This window comes from Vombatus ursinus, unplaced genomic scaffold (genome assembly GCF_900497805.2).
Source record: "Vombatus ursinus unplaced genomic scaffold, bare-nosed wombat genome assembly UNPS02014924.1, whole genome shotgun sequence".
Classification (NCBI taxonomy): Eukaryota; Metazoa; Chordata; class Mammalia; order Diprotodontia; family Vombatidae; genus Vombatus; species Vombatus ursinus.
Genome location: NW_020954702.1, coordinates 7,454,610 through 7,470,874, shown reverse-complemented (window position 1 = coordinate 7,470,874; position 16,265 = coordinate 7,454,610). Strand labels below are relative to the sequence as shown.

Sequence of the window (16,265 nt, the reverse complement as noted above, 5' to 3'; positions counted from 1 at the left end):
CCTGAGATGGGGTAATGAATGTCAGAGAGAAAGTAACTGAGCTGATTTTACCAACTGAGAGAGTGTAGTAGTAGTAGAGAAGTAGAGTGGTAGTAGAGAAGGCAGATTGTAGTCCTCTGGTTGTGGAATGTCTCAGAAAGTAAGCGATCAGGAGAAAAATGAAGTCAAAGTAGTAGGGACAGTAATAAATGTTGTATTTCTCCTCCCAGCTTCTAAATCTCCTGGAACTGCTTTCTAAAGGATAAGGAAGCCTAATAGAATGTCATATGACAGCTAGACATCCAACTGTGACCTTGAGATTTCATGAAGAGGAACATAAGGGACTAGAATTCAGGAAAATTGGGGTGATGGTCCATCTGTAATTTGCATTGCTCAGTGCATGGCTGGTCTTTGGCTGAGCTGTAGAGCACATAGAAGAGATGAGACCAGTTGGAAGCAGGCGCTCCAGCTCAGGGACTGTGAGACTCACTTGCCGAATGGGGACTTTTGGTCTTAGAGGACACTCAAATTACTCTGCCAGGTCTCTTATAGTTTTTTTTAATGGCCATCGCAAAGTACAGGTTCTAGATATTTTTTGTTTGTTCCCATTTGGGAGAACTTAGATCCAGAGATAGGCTTTTACCCCCTTAAATTGTTTTTCAATTTTGTTACAGAGAATGAAATAATTTTTTCCCTGGGAAAGCTGTCACAGAGATAAATCATCTTCTTCCTGAAGGATTAGGTTCCATTTAAGTGACCTTCACAGGATGTCTCCAGGCAAAGGATTTATGAATCATTTGGAGATATGTTTTGGAAAGAATTGAATGGATCAAGTCTCCTGAGGACATTTCCTGTGAAAAGCAGTGAATCCATAGAAACATACATGCTTTTTTTGTGAAAGGAGAACAAGGACTAGGAGTGACATATACAGTAATAGACATTAATTTTAAGATAAACTGTAGGAGGTATATGATGCATTGATAGTAAGATTTGTAGTGTTTCCTCCACTGCCTGAAACACTGGTTCAATCAAACATTTCAACAGATAAAAATTGATTAAGCTCCAACTATTTGCCTTGTTGAGTACTAAGCTCTAACTTTCTTCCAAAGGATCTATCTGAGGGACATAATTTTGGTGGCCAAAGGTCCAAAGCCAAGCTGTGGAGCAGTAAGCAGAGACTCTTTTCCCCTGGGAGTTTGAGTTCAGGTGTTTGAGGGGTTTGAAAGACAGTCTTTAACAATTAGTCCACTTCCCCCCTCAGCTAGAGGCCCTTCTAATGTTGTGAGCTGCACTGGCTGTGTAGTTTACTGGAGGAGATGGGACCTGTCAGAAGGGCATGATTCCATGACAACCTTCAGGCGTATTATGTGACTTTCTTCTGTAGATTTAGTGGTATGGTGTTCACTTGCCCAGTGCTCCAAAACTTCAACTTCGGTGGGTATTGTCAGAAAGATAGAAGCCAACTAGAAATCACTGGGCCAATCCACATCCTTTCAGTCATCAAGGTCCATTTGTATCTGGAAGTGATGGACCATGAGCATGAGGCAATAAATATGTGAATCTTTGAGAAAACTTGATCATAAAAACCCTGTCAATATGCACAAAGAATGTGGGAGAAGGGTCATGGCTTACAAAAACAAATGCCTTGCCATAAGTACAGTGGGGTCCTGGGTATTATGAAGTACTAAATTTTAAGTACTGCAGAAGTGAAATTTTAGAGAGGGATATAACAAAGAAATAAAAATTTTTTGAACAGAAATATGGAGAGATATCACTTCATTGCAAAAAATGAGTTGGAGACTATCTTCTGCAATGACACACAAACATAAATCAAGATTGAAAATGTCTTCATGATGTGAGGTTGAAACCCAAATACAAAGACTTCAAGGAAGAGAGGTGAAAACAGTTTTGCTAAGACAGTCAAACAAGTTTATTAGAAAACAATAACAGATTCCTCAGCCATGGTATATCAGAGCTGAGCAAACTTGCTGGAGGTGTAGTTGGAGAGGTCTTAACATTTTCCAGGAGGATGGGTCCTGCTGCTTCTCAGTCCCTGGCACTTCCCTTCCCAGTGCTCCGTTGGGATTCACAGACCTCTTGTGGTAGCTCTCCTTTGATACCCAGTTGTAGAGGCAAATGGAATGTGATGCCCTTATAATGCCAAGGAATTATGCCAAACTGGGTCAGAAAAAGATTCTATGACACTGCAGAAGCAGGTGCTTTTTCAGTAGAAGCCAGAAGAATAATACCTTCCCCAGGTAGATGGGCGATAGCCATAGCCATAGCCACCATAGCCCAGGCCTCCATAGCCCCAGCCGCCAAAGCCACAGCCTAGGCCACGGAAGCTGCCACATCCACAGCCATAACCAGAGCCATAGCCATAGCCCAGGCCCCCATAATAGCTGCCGTAGTAGCTCATTGCGTCAAGATTCACAGATTTGGATGGATGTCAGGGTTTAGTTTGTGTGAGTGTGTATGGCACCATCTGCACAGGGACTTTTATACACTTCTAGCAGGAGGTGTGGCAGATTCATTTCAGAACTGCATAATTCCCATTAATGGACTTGCCTGGGCAGAATCACATTCTTGTCATTGTTTGTTGCCTGAGAAGAATTTCTCCAGCTCATTAAGGGTGTTTTTTCTTGATTTGCTGTTTCACTATGAAGACTCCAACACGGTTCTCATGCTTGTCATGAGAAATAATTGTAACGTTGCCAAACCTTAGGTGGTTAATGTGGCTGGTGCTCTAACAAGTCTTTATGGCAGCCCTCTCCTGGGACATTGTGACATTGTTCTCATTTCACAGCCTGATGACCTGACCTTATGATTCTGTCTCTTTTGAGCCATGTTGTTTGAGAACAAAGTGACAGCAAGTTTCAGGTTGGAGTTGAAATAATTGTGGGGAAAAATGTATGGAATTAGTGAATCAAAAAACCATTCCAAATGCACTAAACACAAACTGTCTCCCAATGTTTAGCAGCCATTGTCCTCAGGGATAGACATACAAAGAAAGGTCACCAGAGTCACTGTCCTCAGGAAGCTTCAACATTGGAAAAACAGTGAAAGCATGAAAACAACAAGGTACCTGCCACAAACATGGGGAATTGATGGGAGAAGACCTCAGAGGCAAAGGCACAAGCCCCCATATGTGCCATATATTTGATTATACTTGAGACTCTCTTGGACCAGGGAAAATCAGAGGTTACAGGAGGAGAGAAGAGAGGATTCTTGGAAGGGTAGACAACCAACCAGTGCAAAATCAAGCTTAAGTGATATAAAATTCATTGTCTGATCAAAAGCAGGTAGGCTACATTGGGCAGGACTATAAAGGGTGCAGAGGAGAATTAAGTGTACTGAGAACTATAATGGTAGGAAGGGGTCAGCTGATGAAGAGGGTGAAATGCCAGATGGAGGGTTTCTACTTAAACTAGTACAGAAGAGAAAACAACTATAGTTTACAAGATTATTGGTACAGTGATTTGGGATTTGGGGTAGTTAAAGTGGGAAAGGAGTTAGAAAAATATATTAGGACAATCCCCTTGATCAGAGGATGGATCTAGGTGGGAAGAAAATTGAGGCAGGGAGATCAATCAAGGAATCTTGCAGAGAGGGCAGTGAAAGCTGATCTAATATGGCAGCTGTATAAGCAAAAAGAAGCGTTTGGCTTCCAGAGACTTTGGGAAGACAAAAAGGAGACGTTTTGCCCACTGTTTGGATAGGTGTGATGGTACAGAGTGGTCAAGGCCTTCCCTGTGTCTGTGAACCTGTTTCCCCAGCTTGATGACAGCTCTCCTAAAAGCTGTAGAGAAGTTTTGAATAGATAAGTTGCTTTTGAAGAGGTAGGATAAGATCTGTTGTAGAGTTGTATTTTTTGAGATATGTAGGGGACATGAAGTTGAAATTGTCCAATTGGACTGGAGCTCAGGAGAAATTTTTGCCTGTATCTAGAGATGAAACAGTGAATGAGAGAGAGAGAGAGAGACAGACAGACAGACAGAGACAGAGAGAGACAAAGGGAGAGAGAGGTACCCTGAAACCCTGAGAACTTAGGAAGGTCTACTCTCTCACCACAAGAAAGAGCTTAGTTGAGAGGAAAGAAAAGAATGTTAGGGTCAAGAACCTGATTTCTAGGATCTTCAAAGTCAGTGAAAAGAGTGCAGGGAAGGACTCTAAGTAGGCTCCATTGATTGCAGTACAGTCATGGACTTTTTAAATGTGGAAGTACTGGGAGGTGCTGCTAGTTTGAGTTTGGGTAGGCTCATGCATTTTGAGCATAGGTAGATGGCCAGATGGTCAAGTGAGTTCAGGTGAAATGCTCTTCTGGCATTTGAGATGTGGTAGTGAGTGTCAGAGAGAAAGCAACTGAGTCCGTGACAGATGAGGATGTTACTAACTGAGACAGTGTACAGAAAGAAGAGAAGGCAGGCTGTAGTTCTCTGGTTGTGGAGTGTCTCTGAAAGATTATAAATGACCATGTGAAAAATGAAGTCAAAATGGTTGGGACAGCAATAGACATCGCATCTCCCTTCCAGCTTCTAAATATCTCAAAACTTCACTCTAAAGGATAAACTTAATAGGATGCTATATAGGATGCTTAATAGGATGCAGACATTCCACTGTGATTTTGAGATTGCATGAAGAGGGGCATAAGAAACTAGATTTCAGGAAAACAGAGGTGATGTTGCAAATGCTCAGTGCATGGCTGGTCTGTGGCTGAGTTGTAGACCATTTAGAGGATTACAGCTCATTTGGAAGAAGAGCTTTCATCTCAGGGCTTATGACACTTCTTTGAAGATACTGGGACTCTTGGACTTGGAGGACACTCAGGGAATTTTGCCTGTCTTCTTAAAGTTTTTTTTTTTAAGGCTACCATGAAGTATAGCTACTAGATATATTTTATTTGTTTCCATGTGGGATAACTTGGATTGATAGATGATCTTTTCCCCCATAAACTTATTTCAACTTTGCTACAGAGAATGAATTGTTCTTTTCCCAATGAGAGCTGTGAAGTAGAGAAATAACCTTTTTCCTGAAGGGTTAGTTTCCACTGAAATGATTTTCATAGGATGTCTCCCAGAAAAGGATTGAGGAATCATTTTGAGATACATTTTGGGAGGAATTAAATGGAATGAGTCTACTGAGGACATTTTCCTTGAAAAGCCATTGGATCCACAGAAAATACATGCTTTTTTGTGAATGGAGAATAAGGGCTAGGAGCAGTGTATATAGTCATTCATTTTAAGATAAACTGAAAGAGGCATACAATGTATTGGTAGTATCACTTGTAGTGTTTCCTCCACTGCCTGAAACACTAGTTCAATCAATAACATTTTAATCAGTAAACATTTATTAAGTTCCTACTATGTGCCAGGTAGAGTAAACTCAGGCTTTTTTCCCCAAGGACCTACCTGAAAGACATGATTTTGGGGATCAAAAATCCAAAGCCAGTCTGTGCAGCAGTAAAGCTGATATTCTCTTTCCCTGGGAGTTTGAATTGATTAGTGAGTTCAGGGGTTTGAGGGGTTTGAGAGACATTCTTTAAAAATTAACCTTCTTCTCTTGTGGATGGAAGGGCCTCAGCTCAAGGGCAGTGCTGTGAAGTGGACTGGCTCTGCAGTTGGCTGGAGGAGATGGGAGCCATCAGAAGGGCACGGTTTCAGCACTACCTTCAGGCCTGGTAAATGACTCTTTTCTTTTTTTTAAAATTAATTTATTTTGAATTATCAATAATCACTTCCGTAGACTTTTGAGTTCTAAACTTTTCTTTCCTTTCCTCCCCACCTTCCTCCCCAAGATGGCACCCAATCTGTTATAGGCTATACATATACATTCCTATTAAACATATTTTCACATTAGTGATGTTGTAAAGAAGAATTAGAACCAATAGGAGGAACCACCAGAAAGAGGAAACAAAACACAACAGAAGAAAAAAAATAGCAAATAGTATGCTTCGATCTGCATTCAAACTCCATAGTTCTTTCTTCATATGTGGATAGCATTTTCCATCATGAGGCCTTTGGAGATGTCTTAGATCCTTGTATTGCTGGGAAGGGTTAAGTCTATCAATATTAGTCATCACACAATGTGGCTGTTACTGTGTATAACACTCTCCTGGTTCTGCTCACTTCACTCAGCATCAGACCATACAAGTCTTTCCAAATTTTTCTGAAGTCTGTCTGTTCATCATTTCTTATAGCACAATAGTATTCCATTATATTCATATACCACAACTTCAGTCATTCCCCAACTGATGGGCATTCCCTCAATTTCCAATTCTTTGCCACCAGAAAAAGAGCTGCTATAAATATGGTACATGTGGGTCCTTTTCCCATTTGTATGATCTCTCTGAGATATAGCCCTAGAAGTGCTATTGCTGGGTCAAAGCTATGACTCTTTCCTATCGTCTTTAAGTGTGCCATTTACTTATGCAGCTCTCCATAACTTCAAATTGGTGAGTGATAACAAAGTGGTGAAAGACAAGTAGAAAAGTAATGGGCTAATCCACATTCTGAGAGTCATCAGGGACACTTGGATCTGGAAGTGATGAACTGTGAGCATGAGGTGATGAACATATGACTCTTTGAGAAACCCTGAACATAAAAACCCTAGCAGTATGAGCGTACAATGTGAGAGAGGTGGCGTGGGCTATAGAGGGAAATGTCTTGCCATTGGCACAATTGGAGCCTGGATATCATGAAACACTAAAACTTAAGGAAATGATGTTTTTTTTAAATACTATTCAAAATGCAGAGCTATCACTTCATTGCAAAAGAAGAACTGGAGAATAAGTCTGCAATGATGCAGAAGAGTAGGTCAAAATTGAACATCTCTTCACAGTATGAGGCCAAAACCCAAGTACAGTGAGATCAAGAAGGAGTGGGGAAAAGAGTTTTGCTAAGCTAGTGAAACACATCTTAACGGACGCTTCATCTGGGTTAAATCAGAGCTGAACAAACTTACTGGAAATAGGTTGTTGTTGGGGGAATCTCCTTCATGAAAGGAGAGACTTTGCATCATTTCCCAGAGGAAAATTCATCTTGCTCATTGTTCTGTGACACTTGGCTGCTCTGGGTGCTCCATAGGGATTCCAAGACCCTCTTTTGGTAACTCTTCTATCCCACCCAGCCATATAGGCCGATGAGATTTGATATTTTTACAAAGTCATGGAATTATCCCAGAGCATGGTGGTAACATGTATTCCATGACAGCCATGGAGTAAGCAATTTTTAGTAGAAGTCATAGGAATAAAACCTTCCACAGGAAGATGGCTGGCAGTAGCCATAGCTATAGCCACCATAAACTGGGCATCCACAGTCACAGCCACCAAAGGCATAAGTGAGGCCATGGAAGTTGCCACATCCACAGCCATAACCAGAGCCATAGCCATAGCCCAGGCTTCAGTAGCAGCTGCCATAGTAGCTCACTGTGTCAGGATTAATTTAGTTGGATGAATGTCAAGGGTAGGTTGTGTGAGTATGTTTAATATGATCTGCATAGGGACTTCTAGACACTTTCAGCAGGAGACCTGGTAGATTCTCAGCAGAAATGCACATTTCCAATTAATAAACTTGTCAGGGAAACATCACATCCTTCTTATTTTTTGTTCCCTAAGAACAATTCATCCAACCCATTGAGTGTTTTCTCTCCATTTGCTATTTCTCTGAGAAGGCTCTGCCATGATCTTGTTCCTGTAATGAGAAATGATTACAGTGTTGTCAAAGCCTATATAGTTTATGGTACTGGTGCCCTACCCAGGCTTCATGACAGCCATCTCCTGTGTGGCACTGTCCTTCTTCCATTATAATTGTCACCCTGGCCTTCTGACTCCTTAGGTAGGTGGTTGAATCCTGTCTCTTTTAATCAGTACTGTTTGAGACCAAATTAGCAGGATCCCACACGTTTCAGATTGGAATTGAGATGATGGTTAAGCATCAATGTATGGAATAGGTCAATCAAATTACCATTCTGAAAGCACCCCAAGCACTTCTCCAGTGCTTGCGATGTGCCAACAATTGTGTTAAGTGCTGGGGATACAAAGAAATGTCAACAGAGTCCTTGCCCCTGGGCAGCTCTAAAATTCCAAGATCAATGAGAACTCCCACAAACAAGGAGAGCTGGTGGGGGATCACAGATGTGAAAAGTGGTAACAGCACTTGTTATAGGTGGGATTAGAGCTGATACTCAAAGGGAGCAGGGAAAATCAGAGGGGAAGGGAAGAGAAAGGAGAACAATCTGGGCAGGTTGGTTAGCAAGACAAGGAACAGGGACATGCAGTTTCTCAATTCTGGGAAAGCTTTCAAGGGACAGACTATAAAATGTGGAGAGGGGAATAAACTATACCAAGATTGAAAAGGGAAGAGGCTAGTTTATGAAGAGGGTGAAATACCAGACAACAGTATCAATTTGTACTAGCACATAACAGGAGGCAGCAAGAATTTACCAGATAACACGTGGCCTGGGGCTTTTGAATGTTGGAGGGAGTGAGGAGTAAGATGAATGTTTTAGGAAAATCCCTTGGGCAGCTGAGTGGAGGATGGATTGTACTAGAAAGAGGATTGAAGTGGGGGGAGCAATCACAAAGCCCTTGCAGAGAAACATTGTGAGGTCCTGATCTAAGAAGGAGACTGTATGAGTGGAAAGAAGGATAGGTATTTCAGGGGTGTGGTCCAGGTTAGAAGGACAAGTTTTGCCAACTGGTTAGGTGAAATGACAGAGAATTTTTAAGCATGTCTCTGAAGGTCTGAATCTGAGTTCCTGGCAGCAGGCGGGTGCTATTAAAGTGGCAGAGAGGTAGGCTGCTTTTAAAGAAGTAGGATGAGGAGCTATGCTCTAAACTTGGAGGCTTTGTGATGTCTAGGGCGCCTCAAGTCGAAATTGCATACATTGACAATTCATGATGTGTGACTGGAGCTCAGGAGAGATGTAGGGCTGGAGCTGAAGTTATGGCAGGGAGTGGCAGGAGGAAGGTCTCTGAAGCCTTGTCTCTGAAGCCTGAGTCTAGCCTCTTGCCCCTGGAGAAAGCATAGCAGAGAAGAAAGAAAAAAGACACAACCTTGGGGTTCAGTCAGAGTAAATGTGAATGACATGACGTGATGGTGAACTAGTTAAAATGAGCAAGAAGGAACAGTCAAGCAGGAAGAACAGTATCAAGCACACCCAGGATCTCCAGTTAGCCAGAAGAGTCAAAAGCCAAAGGGGAGCCAAGAAAAAAAGGGGATTCAGAAGAGGGCATTCATTTGGGCAATGAGGACATCACTGGGAACTTTGTAGAGAGCAATTGTATTGTTTCCTCCATTGTCTGAAAAACAAGTTCAATCAATAAACATTTATTTAGCACTGACTATGTGCCAGGTAGAGTGGTAAGCTTTGGCTTTTTTCCACCATGAACTGAGGGACTTCATACCAGGGATTATGTTGGTCCACAGAACTGAGGAATCCAAAGGACTTGACACAGTTTGTGGGGCAACAAAGTAGATGTTCTCTTTCCCTGGGAATTTGAGTTGATTAGAGAGTTCAGGTTTTTAGATGATTTGCAGGATTGTCTTGCAATAACACTTCCACAGTGGAAGAATGGGCCTCAGCTCGAGGGCAGTGTTGTGTGTTGGACATGGCGTGTAAGCCACTGGAGAAGAGGGGACCCACATGATGGGTAAGATTCCATAATAACCTACAGACCTGATAAATGACTATCTTATGTAATTTTTGTGGTGTGCCAGTCACTTTTGTCTCACTCCAAAACTTCAAATTGGTTGATTATAACGAAGTAGTAGAAGAAAGCTATAGAAGGGATAGGCTAAGCCAGATACTGACAGTCATCAGGCACTTTTGATCTGGAGGCGATGAACTATACGACGCATGAGACAATGAACATGTGAATCTTTGAGAAACCCTGAAGATAAAGCCCCTGTCTGTGTCCAGAATGTGGGAAAGGGGTCACAATTTATAAGGACAAGTTCCATGACTTTAGCAAAATGGAGCCTGGGCTAAAGTACTAAAATTTAAATATTGTAGAATTCAAATTCTACAGGGCAACTAAGTGGTACATTGGATGGAGTACTGGGCCAGGAGTCAGAAAGCCTAGTCTTCCTGAATTCAAAGTCTCAGATGCTAACTAGCCTATGTGACCTTAGGCAAGTCACTTAACCCTGTTTGTCTCCATTCCTCATTTGTAAAATGATCTAGAAAAGGAAATGGCAAACCACTCCCATATCTTTTCCAAGAAAACCCCAAATAGGGTCATGAAGAGTTGGATGTGACTGAAACAACTGAACAACAACAAAAGAGCTTAAATTTTAGAAAGACATTTAATAAGGAAATAGTGATTTTTTAAACAGCAATCTCTTCACTATATGAGGCTGAAACCTGAGTACAGGGACTTCAAGGAAGAGAGGTGAAAACAGTTTTGCTAAGTCAAAGAAACAAGTTTATTATAAAGTTGTAACAGACACCTCAGCTGTGGTATGTCAGAGCTGAGCAAACTTACTGGAAATGAGCTGGCATTGGGGGAGTCTCTCCCGTGAAAGGTGAGATAGTACAGCTTTTCCCAGAAGGACGAGTCCTGCTGCTTCTTAGTCTCTGTCACTTCAGTACCCTGAGTGCTCTGTAAGGATTCCAAGACTCTCTTGTAGTAGCTCTCCTATGCCACCCAGCTATAGAGGCAGATGGAATGTGATGACCTTATAATGCCATGGAATTATGCCAAGCTGGGTCAGACAAGGATTCCATGACAGACTTGGAGCAAATGGTTTTTCAGTAGAAGTCAGAAGAATAATACCTTCCATAGCAAGATGGGCGGCAGCATCCATAGCCATAGCCACCATAGCCCAGGCCTCCATAGCCATAGCCACCAAAGCCATAGCCTAGGCCATGGAAGCTACCACATCCACAGCCATAACCAGAGCCATAGCCATAGCCCAGGCCTCCATAGTAGCCACCATAATAGCTCATCATGCCAGGATTCACGGATTTGGATGGATGTTGAGGGTAGATTGTGTGAGTGTGTACAGTACCATGTGCACAGGGGCTTTTATACTCTTCCAGCAGAAGGTGTGGCAGACTCATTTCTGAATTGTGTAATTCTCATTAATCAAATTACCAGGGCAAAATCACATTATCTTTGTTTGTTTCTTGAGAATAATTCTTTCAGCTCATTAAGGGTGTTTCTCTTGATTTGCTTTTTCTCTGAGAAGACTTTGCCAGGATCTCATTCTTATAATGAAAAATGATTATAGTGCTACCAAAGCTTATATGGTTAATGTGGCTGGTGCCCTACCCAGACTTGCATGGCAGCCCTCTCCCAGATGTCACTGTCCTTCCATTATATTTGTCAGCCTGGCCTTCTGGTTCTTTAGACAGGCTATGGAATACTGTTTCTTTTAATAAGTGTTTCTGGGAACTCAAGTGACAGAGCAATTCATGCAAATTTCATATTGGAGTTGAAATGATGATGGGGCACAACTATATGTAATATAGGTCAACCAATCATTTCAAAAGCACCTGAAGAACAAACTGCATTCTCAGTGTTTGCATTGTGCTAGCTTCTGTACTCAGCAATGGGAATACAAAGAAATGTCAACAGAGTCCCTATCCTCCCAACAGGGTTCTAAGGCCAATGAAAATATGAAAACGCCGGGGCACCTGCCACAAACGTGGAGAATTGACGGTAGAAGATCACAGAGGCAGAGGCACAAGCCACTGGGAGAAAGGGTAAGGCCACTTGCCACAGTCAGGATTAGAGCTAAGACTCTCCTGGACCAGAGAAAATCAGAGGGGAGGGGCAAAAAGAGGGGAGAATTCTGGGTAGGGTCAACAGCCAGTCAGTGCAAAAGAAAGCAGAAAGGATATGCAACTTGCACTGCTCAGTACATGGCTTGCCTTCAAGTTCCAGACCAGGTCTTCAGTTTAGGCCCTAGGACATTTACTTGAAGGAACTGGGAGTCTTGAGCTTAGAGGCCACTCAGGGGTTAGTGGTAGCTCTTTTCAGGTGTTTTAAATGCCACTATGTGGTACAAGTACTAGATATATTGTGTCTGTTCTCAGGTGGGGGAACATGGATCCAGAGTTGCCATTTTCCCCTCATAAACTGATTTTCAACTTTCCTAAAGAGAATGAAATATTACTCAAATAATTGGTGCCCTGCTGGGCGCCTACAGGTGAGAGGGGTAGAGAAATCAGAAGAATGCTTTAGGAAAATGCCTTGGGCAGCTGAGTGGAGAAGGAAGAAAACTGAGGCAGGGAGGCCAATGAAAGGCTCTTGTAGAAAGGTGTTGTAAGGGTTTGATCTAAGGGGAGTATTGTGTGAGTGGAGAGGTGTCAAAGAGAGAAATGATTTTCTTCCTGAAGGATTAATTTTCACTGAAGTGACCTCCAAAGAATGCCTCCTGGCAAAGGATTGGTAAATCATTTGGAAATGTGTTTTGAGAAGTGAATGAAATGATGCTGCTGAGGGCATTTCTGTAAAAAAAAACTAGTGTATCCATAGAAACAAATAGTTTTTTTTTGTGAATGGAGAATAATGACATGGAATAATATATAGTAATAGAAATTAATTTTTATTTTATTTTTGCTTTAATTTAGAAATTCATTATAAACTAAAAAGCAGTAAAAAGGATGAAATCTATTGGTAATAGCACTTGTACTGTTTTCACCACTGTCTGAAACACAATTTTAATCAATAAACATTTATTGAGCACCTACTGTGTGCCCGGCAGAGTGCTAAGCTCTGGCTTTCTTCCCAAGAATCCCTCTGAGGGACAGGATTACAAGGTACAAGTTGGTTTATGGAGTTGAGGAATGCAAAGGTGCCAAGGCCTGTTGTGAAACAGCAAAGTAGATGGTCTCTTTCCTGGGAATTGAGTTGCTTAGAGAACCCAGGTGTTGGATTTGCAGGATACCCATGCAGCAATGAGTCTACTTCCCCTGTTGAAAGGTAGGATTTAGCTTGAGGGCAATGTTGCAAGTTGAATCAACAGTGCAGGTGGCTGGAGGAGATGACAAACACCCAAAGGGAAAGTTTCCTTGACAACTTTGAGACTTGGTGTATGGTTCCCTTCTGTTGCCTTTATGTTGTTCCATTGACTTGTGCTGTGCTACAAAACTTAAAATTACTTGATAATAAAAAAATGGTGGAAGACAGGTAGATAAAGTATAGGCTAAATTCTGGTAGTCCTTAGAGATACCTTGGATCTGGAGGTCATAAACCATGAACATGAGGGCCTCAACATGTCAATCCTTTTGAAACCTCAAAGATGAAATATCTCTCTGTGAGCACCAAAAACATTGGAGAAGGGAAACAGCTTATAGTTGGAAGCTGAACATTATGAAGTACTAAAATTGAAGTCCTACAGAAATCAAATTTTAGAAAGACATATAACAAGAAAATAATATATTATTTCAATAGAAAACTGGAGCAGTATCTCTTCATTGCAAAAGATGAATTGGAGAATAAATCTTCTGCAATGGCATACAAGCATAGGTCAAAATTGAAAATCTCTTCACAATGTGAGGCTGAAACCCAAGCATAGTGAGGTCAAGGAGACACGAAAACAGTTTTGCTAAGACAGTGAAAGAAGTTTATTAGAACATTGTAACAGGCATCTCAGCTGTGGCATGTAAGATTTGGGTAAACTTGCTGGAAATGAGTTGCTGTTGAGAGAGTGATCTCCCTCATGACAGGTGAGATTCTTCATCATTTCCAAGAAGGATGGGTCCTGCTGCTTCTCAGCGCCTGCCACTTCAATGCGCTGAGTGCTCCAATAGGAATTGCAAGTCTCTCTTGTGATAACTCTTCCATGTCACCCAGCAGTAGTGGCAGATACAATGATGTCCTTACGTGCTATGGAATTAGCTCCAAACCCAAGGATTCCTTGACAGCTCAGAAAGAAGTGGTTTTTCAATAGAAGCCATAGGAATAATACCTTCCACAGCAAGATGGGCGGTAGCAGCCATAGCCATAGCCACCATAGCCCAGGCCTCCAAAGCGATAGCCACCAAAGCCACAGCCTAGGCCCCGGAAGCTGCCACATCCACAGCCATAACCAGAGCCATAGCCATAGCCCAGGGTTCCATAGTAGCTGCCCTTACAGTAGCACATTTTGTCAGGATTCAGAGATTTGGATTGATGTCAGTGAGAAGTGGTGAGTGGCTATGGCACCAGATGCATGGGGAACTTTTATACACGTCCAGCTGGAGGTGTGGCAGATCTATTTCAAAATTGCGTCATTCACATTAATGAAATTGCAAAAGCAATATCACATTCTTTCCATTTTTTGGTTCCATGAAAACAATTACTCTAGCTTATTAAGGGCATTTTTTCTCAATTTGTTGTTTCTCTGAGAAGGCTCTGTCAGGATTTCATTCTTGTAATGAGAAATGATTATAGTGTTGCCAAAGCTTATATTGTTAGTGTGGGTGATGCCCAACTCATGCTTCATGGTAGCTCTCTCCTGGGGGGCATTGTCCTTCTTCCATTAGGCTTGCCATCCTAGTCTTCTGATTCTTGAGACAGGCTATGAAATCCTGTCTCTAATAAGTGCTTCTTGAGACTCAAGTGACAGAATCACACTAGTTTCAGGTTGGAGTTGTGATAGTCTTGGGGCACAACTGTATGGAATAGCTCAATCAATCAACCATTCCAAAATCAGTCCATGCACAAACCAGTCCTCCAATGTTTGCGTTGTGCCAGCCATTGTGCTCAGAGCTAGGGATACAAAAAATGTCAACAGAGTCCCTTTCATCAGGCTGCTCTAAAGTTCTAAGGCTGGTGAGAATATGAAAACAGCAAGGTATCTATGACAAACAGTTGTAGGGAGACTATCTCAGAGGCAAAGGCACAAGCTAGTAGGGGAAACTTGCAACAGGTGGGATTAAAGCTGAGATTCTGTTAGGTCAGGGAAAGTCAGATGGGAGGGGTAGAAAGAAGAGAGGATTCTGGGCAAGTTGGACAGCCAACTAGTGCAAAGGCAAACAGAAGAAACATGGAATGTGCTGTTCTAACTAAAGGCATGAAGTATGGTGAGGATAATAAAATGTATGAAGTCTAGAAAAATAGGAAGAGGCCAGCTCATGAAGAGCAAGAAATGCCTGGAAGGAGGTATCTATTTAAATCAACATAGAAAAGGAAGCAACTGGAGGTTACAAGATAATTGGTGCCCTCCTTGGCACCTACAGGTGAGAGGGGTAGAAGAATCAGAAGAATGTTTTAGGAAAATGCCTTTGGACAGCTGAGTGGAGAAGGAAGAAAACTGAGGCAGAGGCCAATGAAAGATTCTTGTAGAAAGGTGTTGTGAGGGTCTGATCTAAGAGGGGTATTGTGTGAGTGGAGAGCAGTGTTTGGCTGCCAGAGATATTGTGAAAGTAGAAAAGATTTTTTTTTTACCACCTGATCAGATAGGTGTGATGATAGGGAGGGGTGAAGGACTTTCCTGAAGCTGTGAACCTCAGTTCTTAGCTTGATATTGATGTTATGGAAAGGAGTAGAGAACTTGGGAATAAGTTGTTGCTGTTGTTATTCATCTTTCCTTTCCCAAAAGGACCAATGACATCATTGGGTGACGTCTTGACTTGGGCATGAATTGGATTTAAGTGAGGCAGAGTTATACAAAATCATCAGCTTCACTCTCTCTTACTGAATCATCAAAGTCCAATGGCAAGACAAAGTCAAGATGACTGCAGATATCCTCGGATGCAGTGGATGACCTTGGCATCTTCGATGTCTGACCAATCTCTAAGCACTCTACAATGCCTGCTTCAGACACATTCATGGCTGTTGGAACAAATTGTTCTTATCTGCCCATTCTGCTAAAGGAAGTATTCACATGCCTGGGGTAGACATCTCCCCGAGGTTACGCTCAACCTAGTTTAGCCCATCTCCAAAATGGTTTTTTACCTAGGTGTGGCTGCTGTGAATGATACAGCTTCTTGGAGCCACAGGTGATGGCTCAGTGACAAATAGACACTAAAGATGGATAAACGGTGCTGAAAAGAGCTCAGCAGACCATCACTGTAGTGGTACTAGTCCTCCCTGAACACTCCATATACCTGTGGGAAGAGGTAGGGTATTTTTAAAGAGGTCAAATTAGATCTGTTCTAAAGTTGGGGGCTTTAGATGTTTATCAATTTGAAATTTTCTAATCCGATAGTTCATGATGCGGGACAGGAGCTCAGAAGAGAACCAGGTCTGGGTGTAGAGATGTGGTAGTGAGTGGCAGAGAGAAGGTTCTTAAAGCCTTGAAACCTGAGGAGGATCTACTCTTTCACCCCTGAAGGGAAGCATGGTGGAAAGAAAA

At 42.1% G+C, this 16,265-nt stretch overlaps 1 protein-coding gene across 1 annotated transcript; it reads right to left on the bottom strand.

Moving 5' to 3' along the window:
- Window positions 1–7,205: 7,205 nt before the first annotated feature.
- On the bottom strand, window positions 7,206–10,929 carry LOC114029282 (keratin-associated protein 19-5-like). The gene is made up of 2 exons (XM_027843639.1): window positions 10,754–10,929; window positions 7,206–7,374 (listed from the first exon to the last, which is right to left on the bottom strand). The coding sequence occupies exons 1-2, from the start codon at window positions 10,927–10,929 to the stop codon at window positions 7,206–7,208; spliced, it is 345 nt and encodes a 114-aa protein (XP_027699440.1).
- Between the last annotated feature and the right edge of the window lie 5,336 nt (window positions 10,930–16,265).

Coding starts and splice junctions, on each gene's coding strand:
- LOC114029282 (XM_027843639.1), bottom strand. CDS start 10,929: ATGATGAGCTATTATGGTGGCTACTATGGAGGCCTGGGCTATGGCTAT. Junction 7,375..10,753: donor CGCCCATCTTGCTATGGAAG/GTATTATTCTTC, acceptor CTGCTACTGAAG/CCTGGGCTATGGCTATGGCT.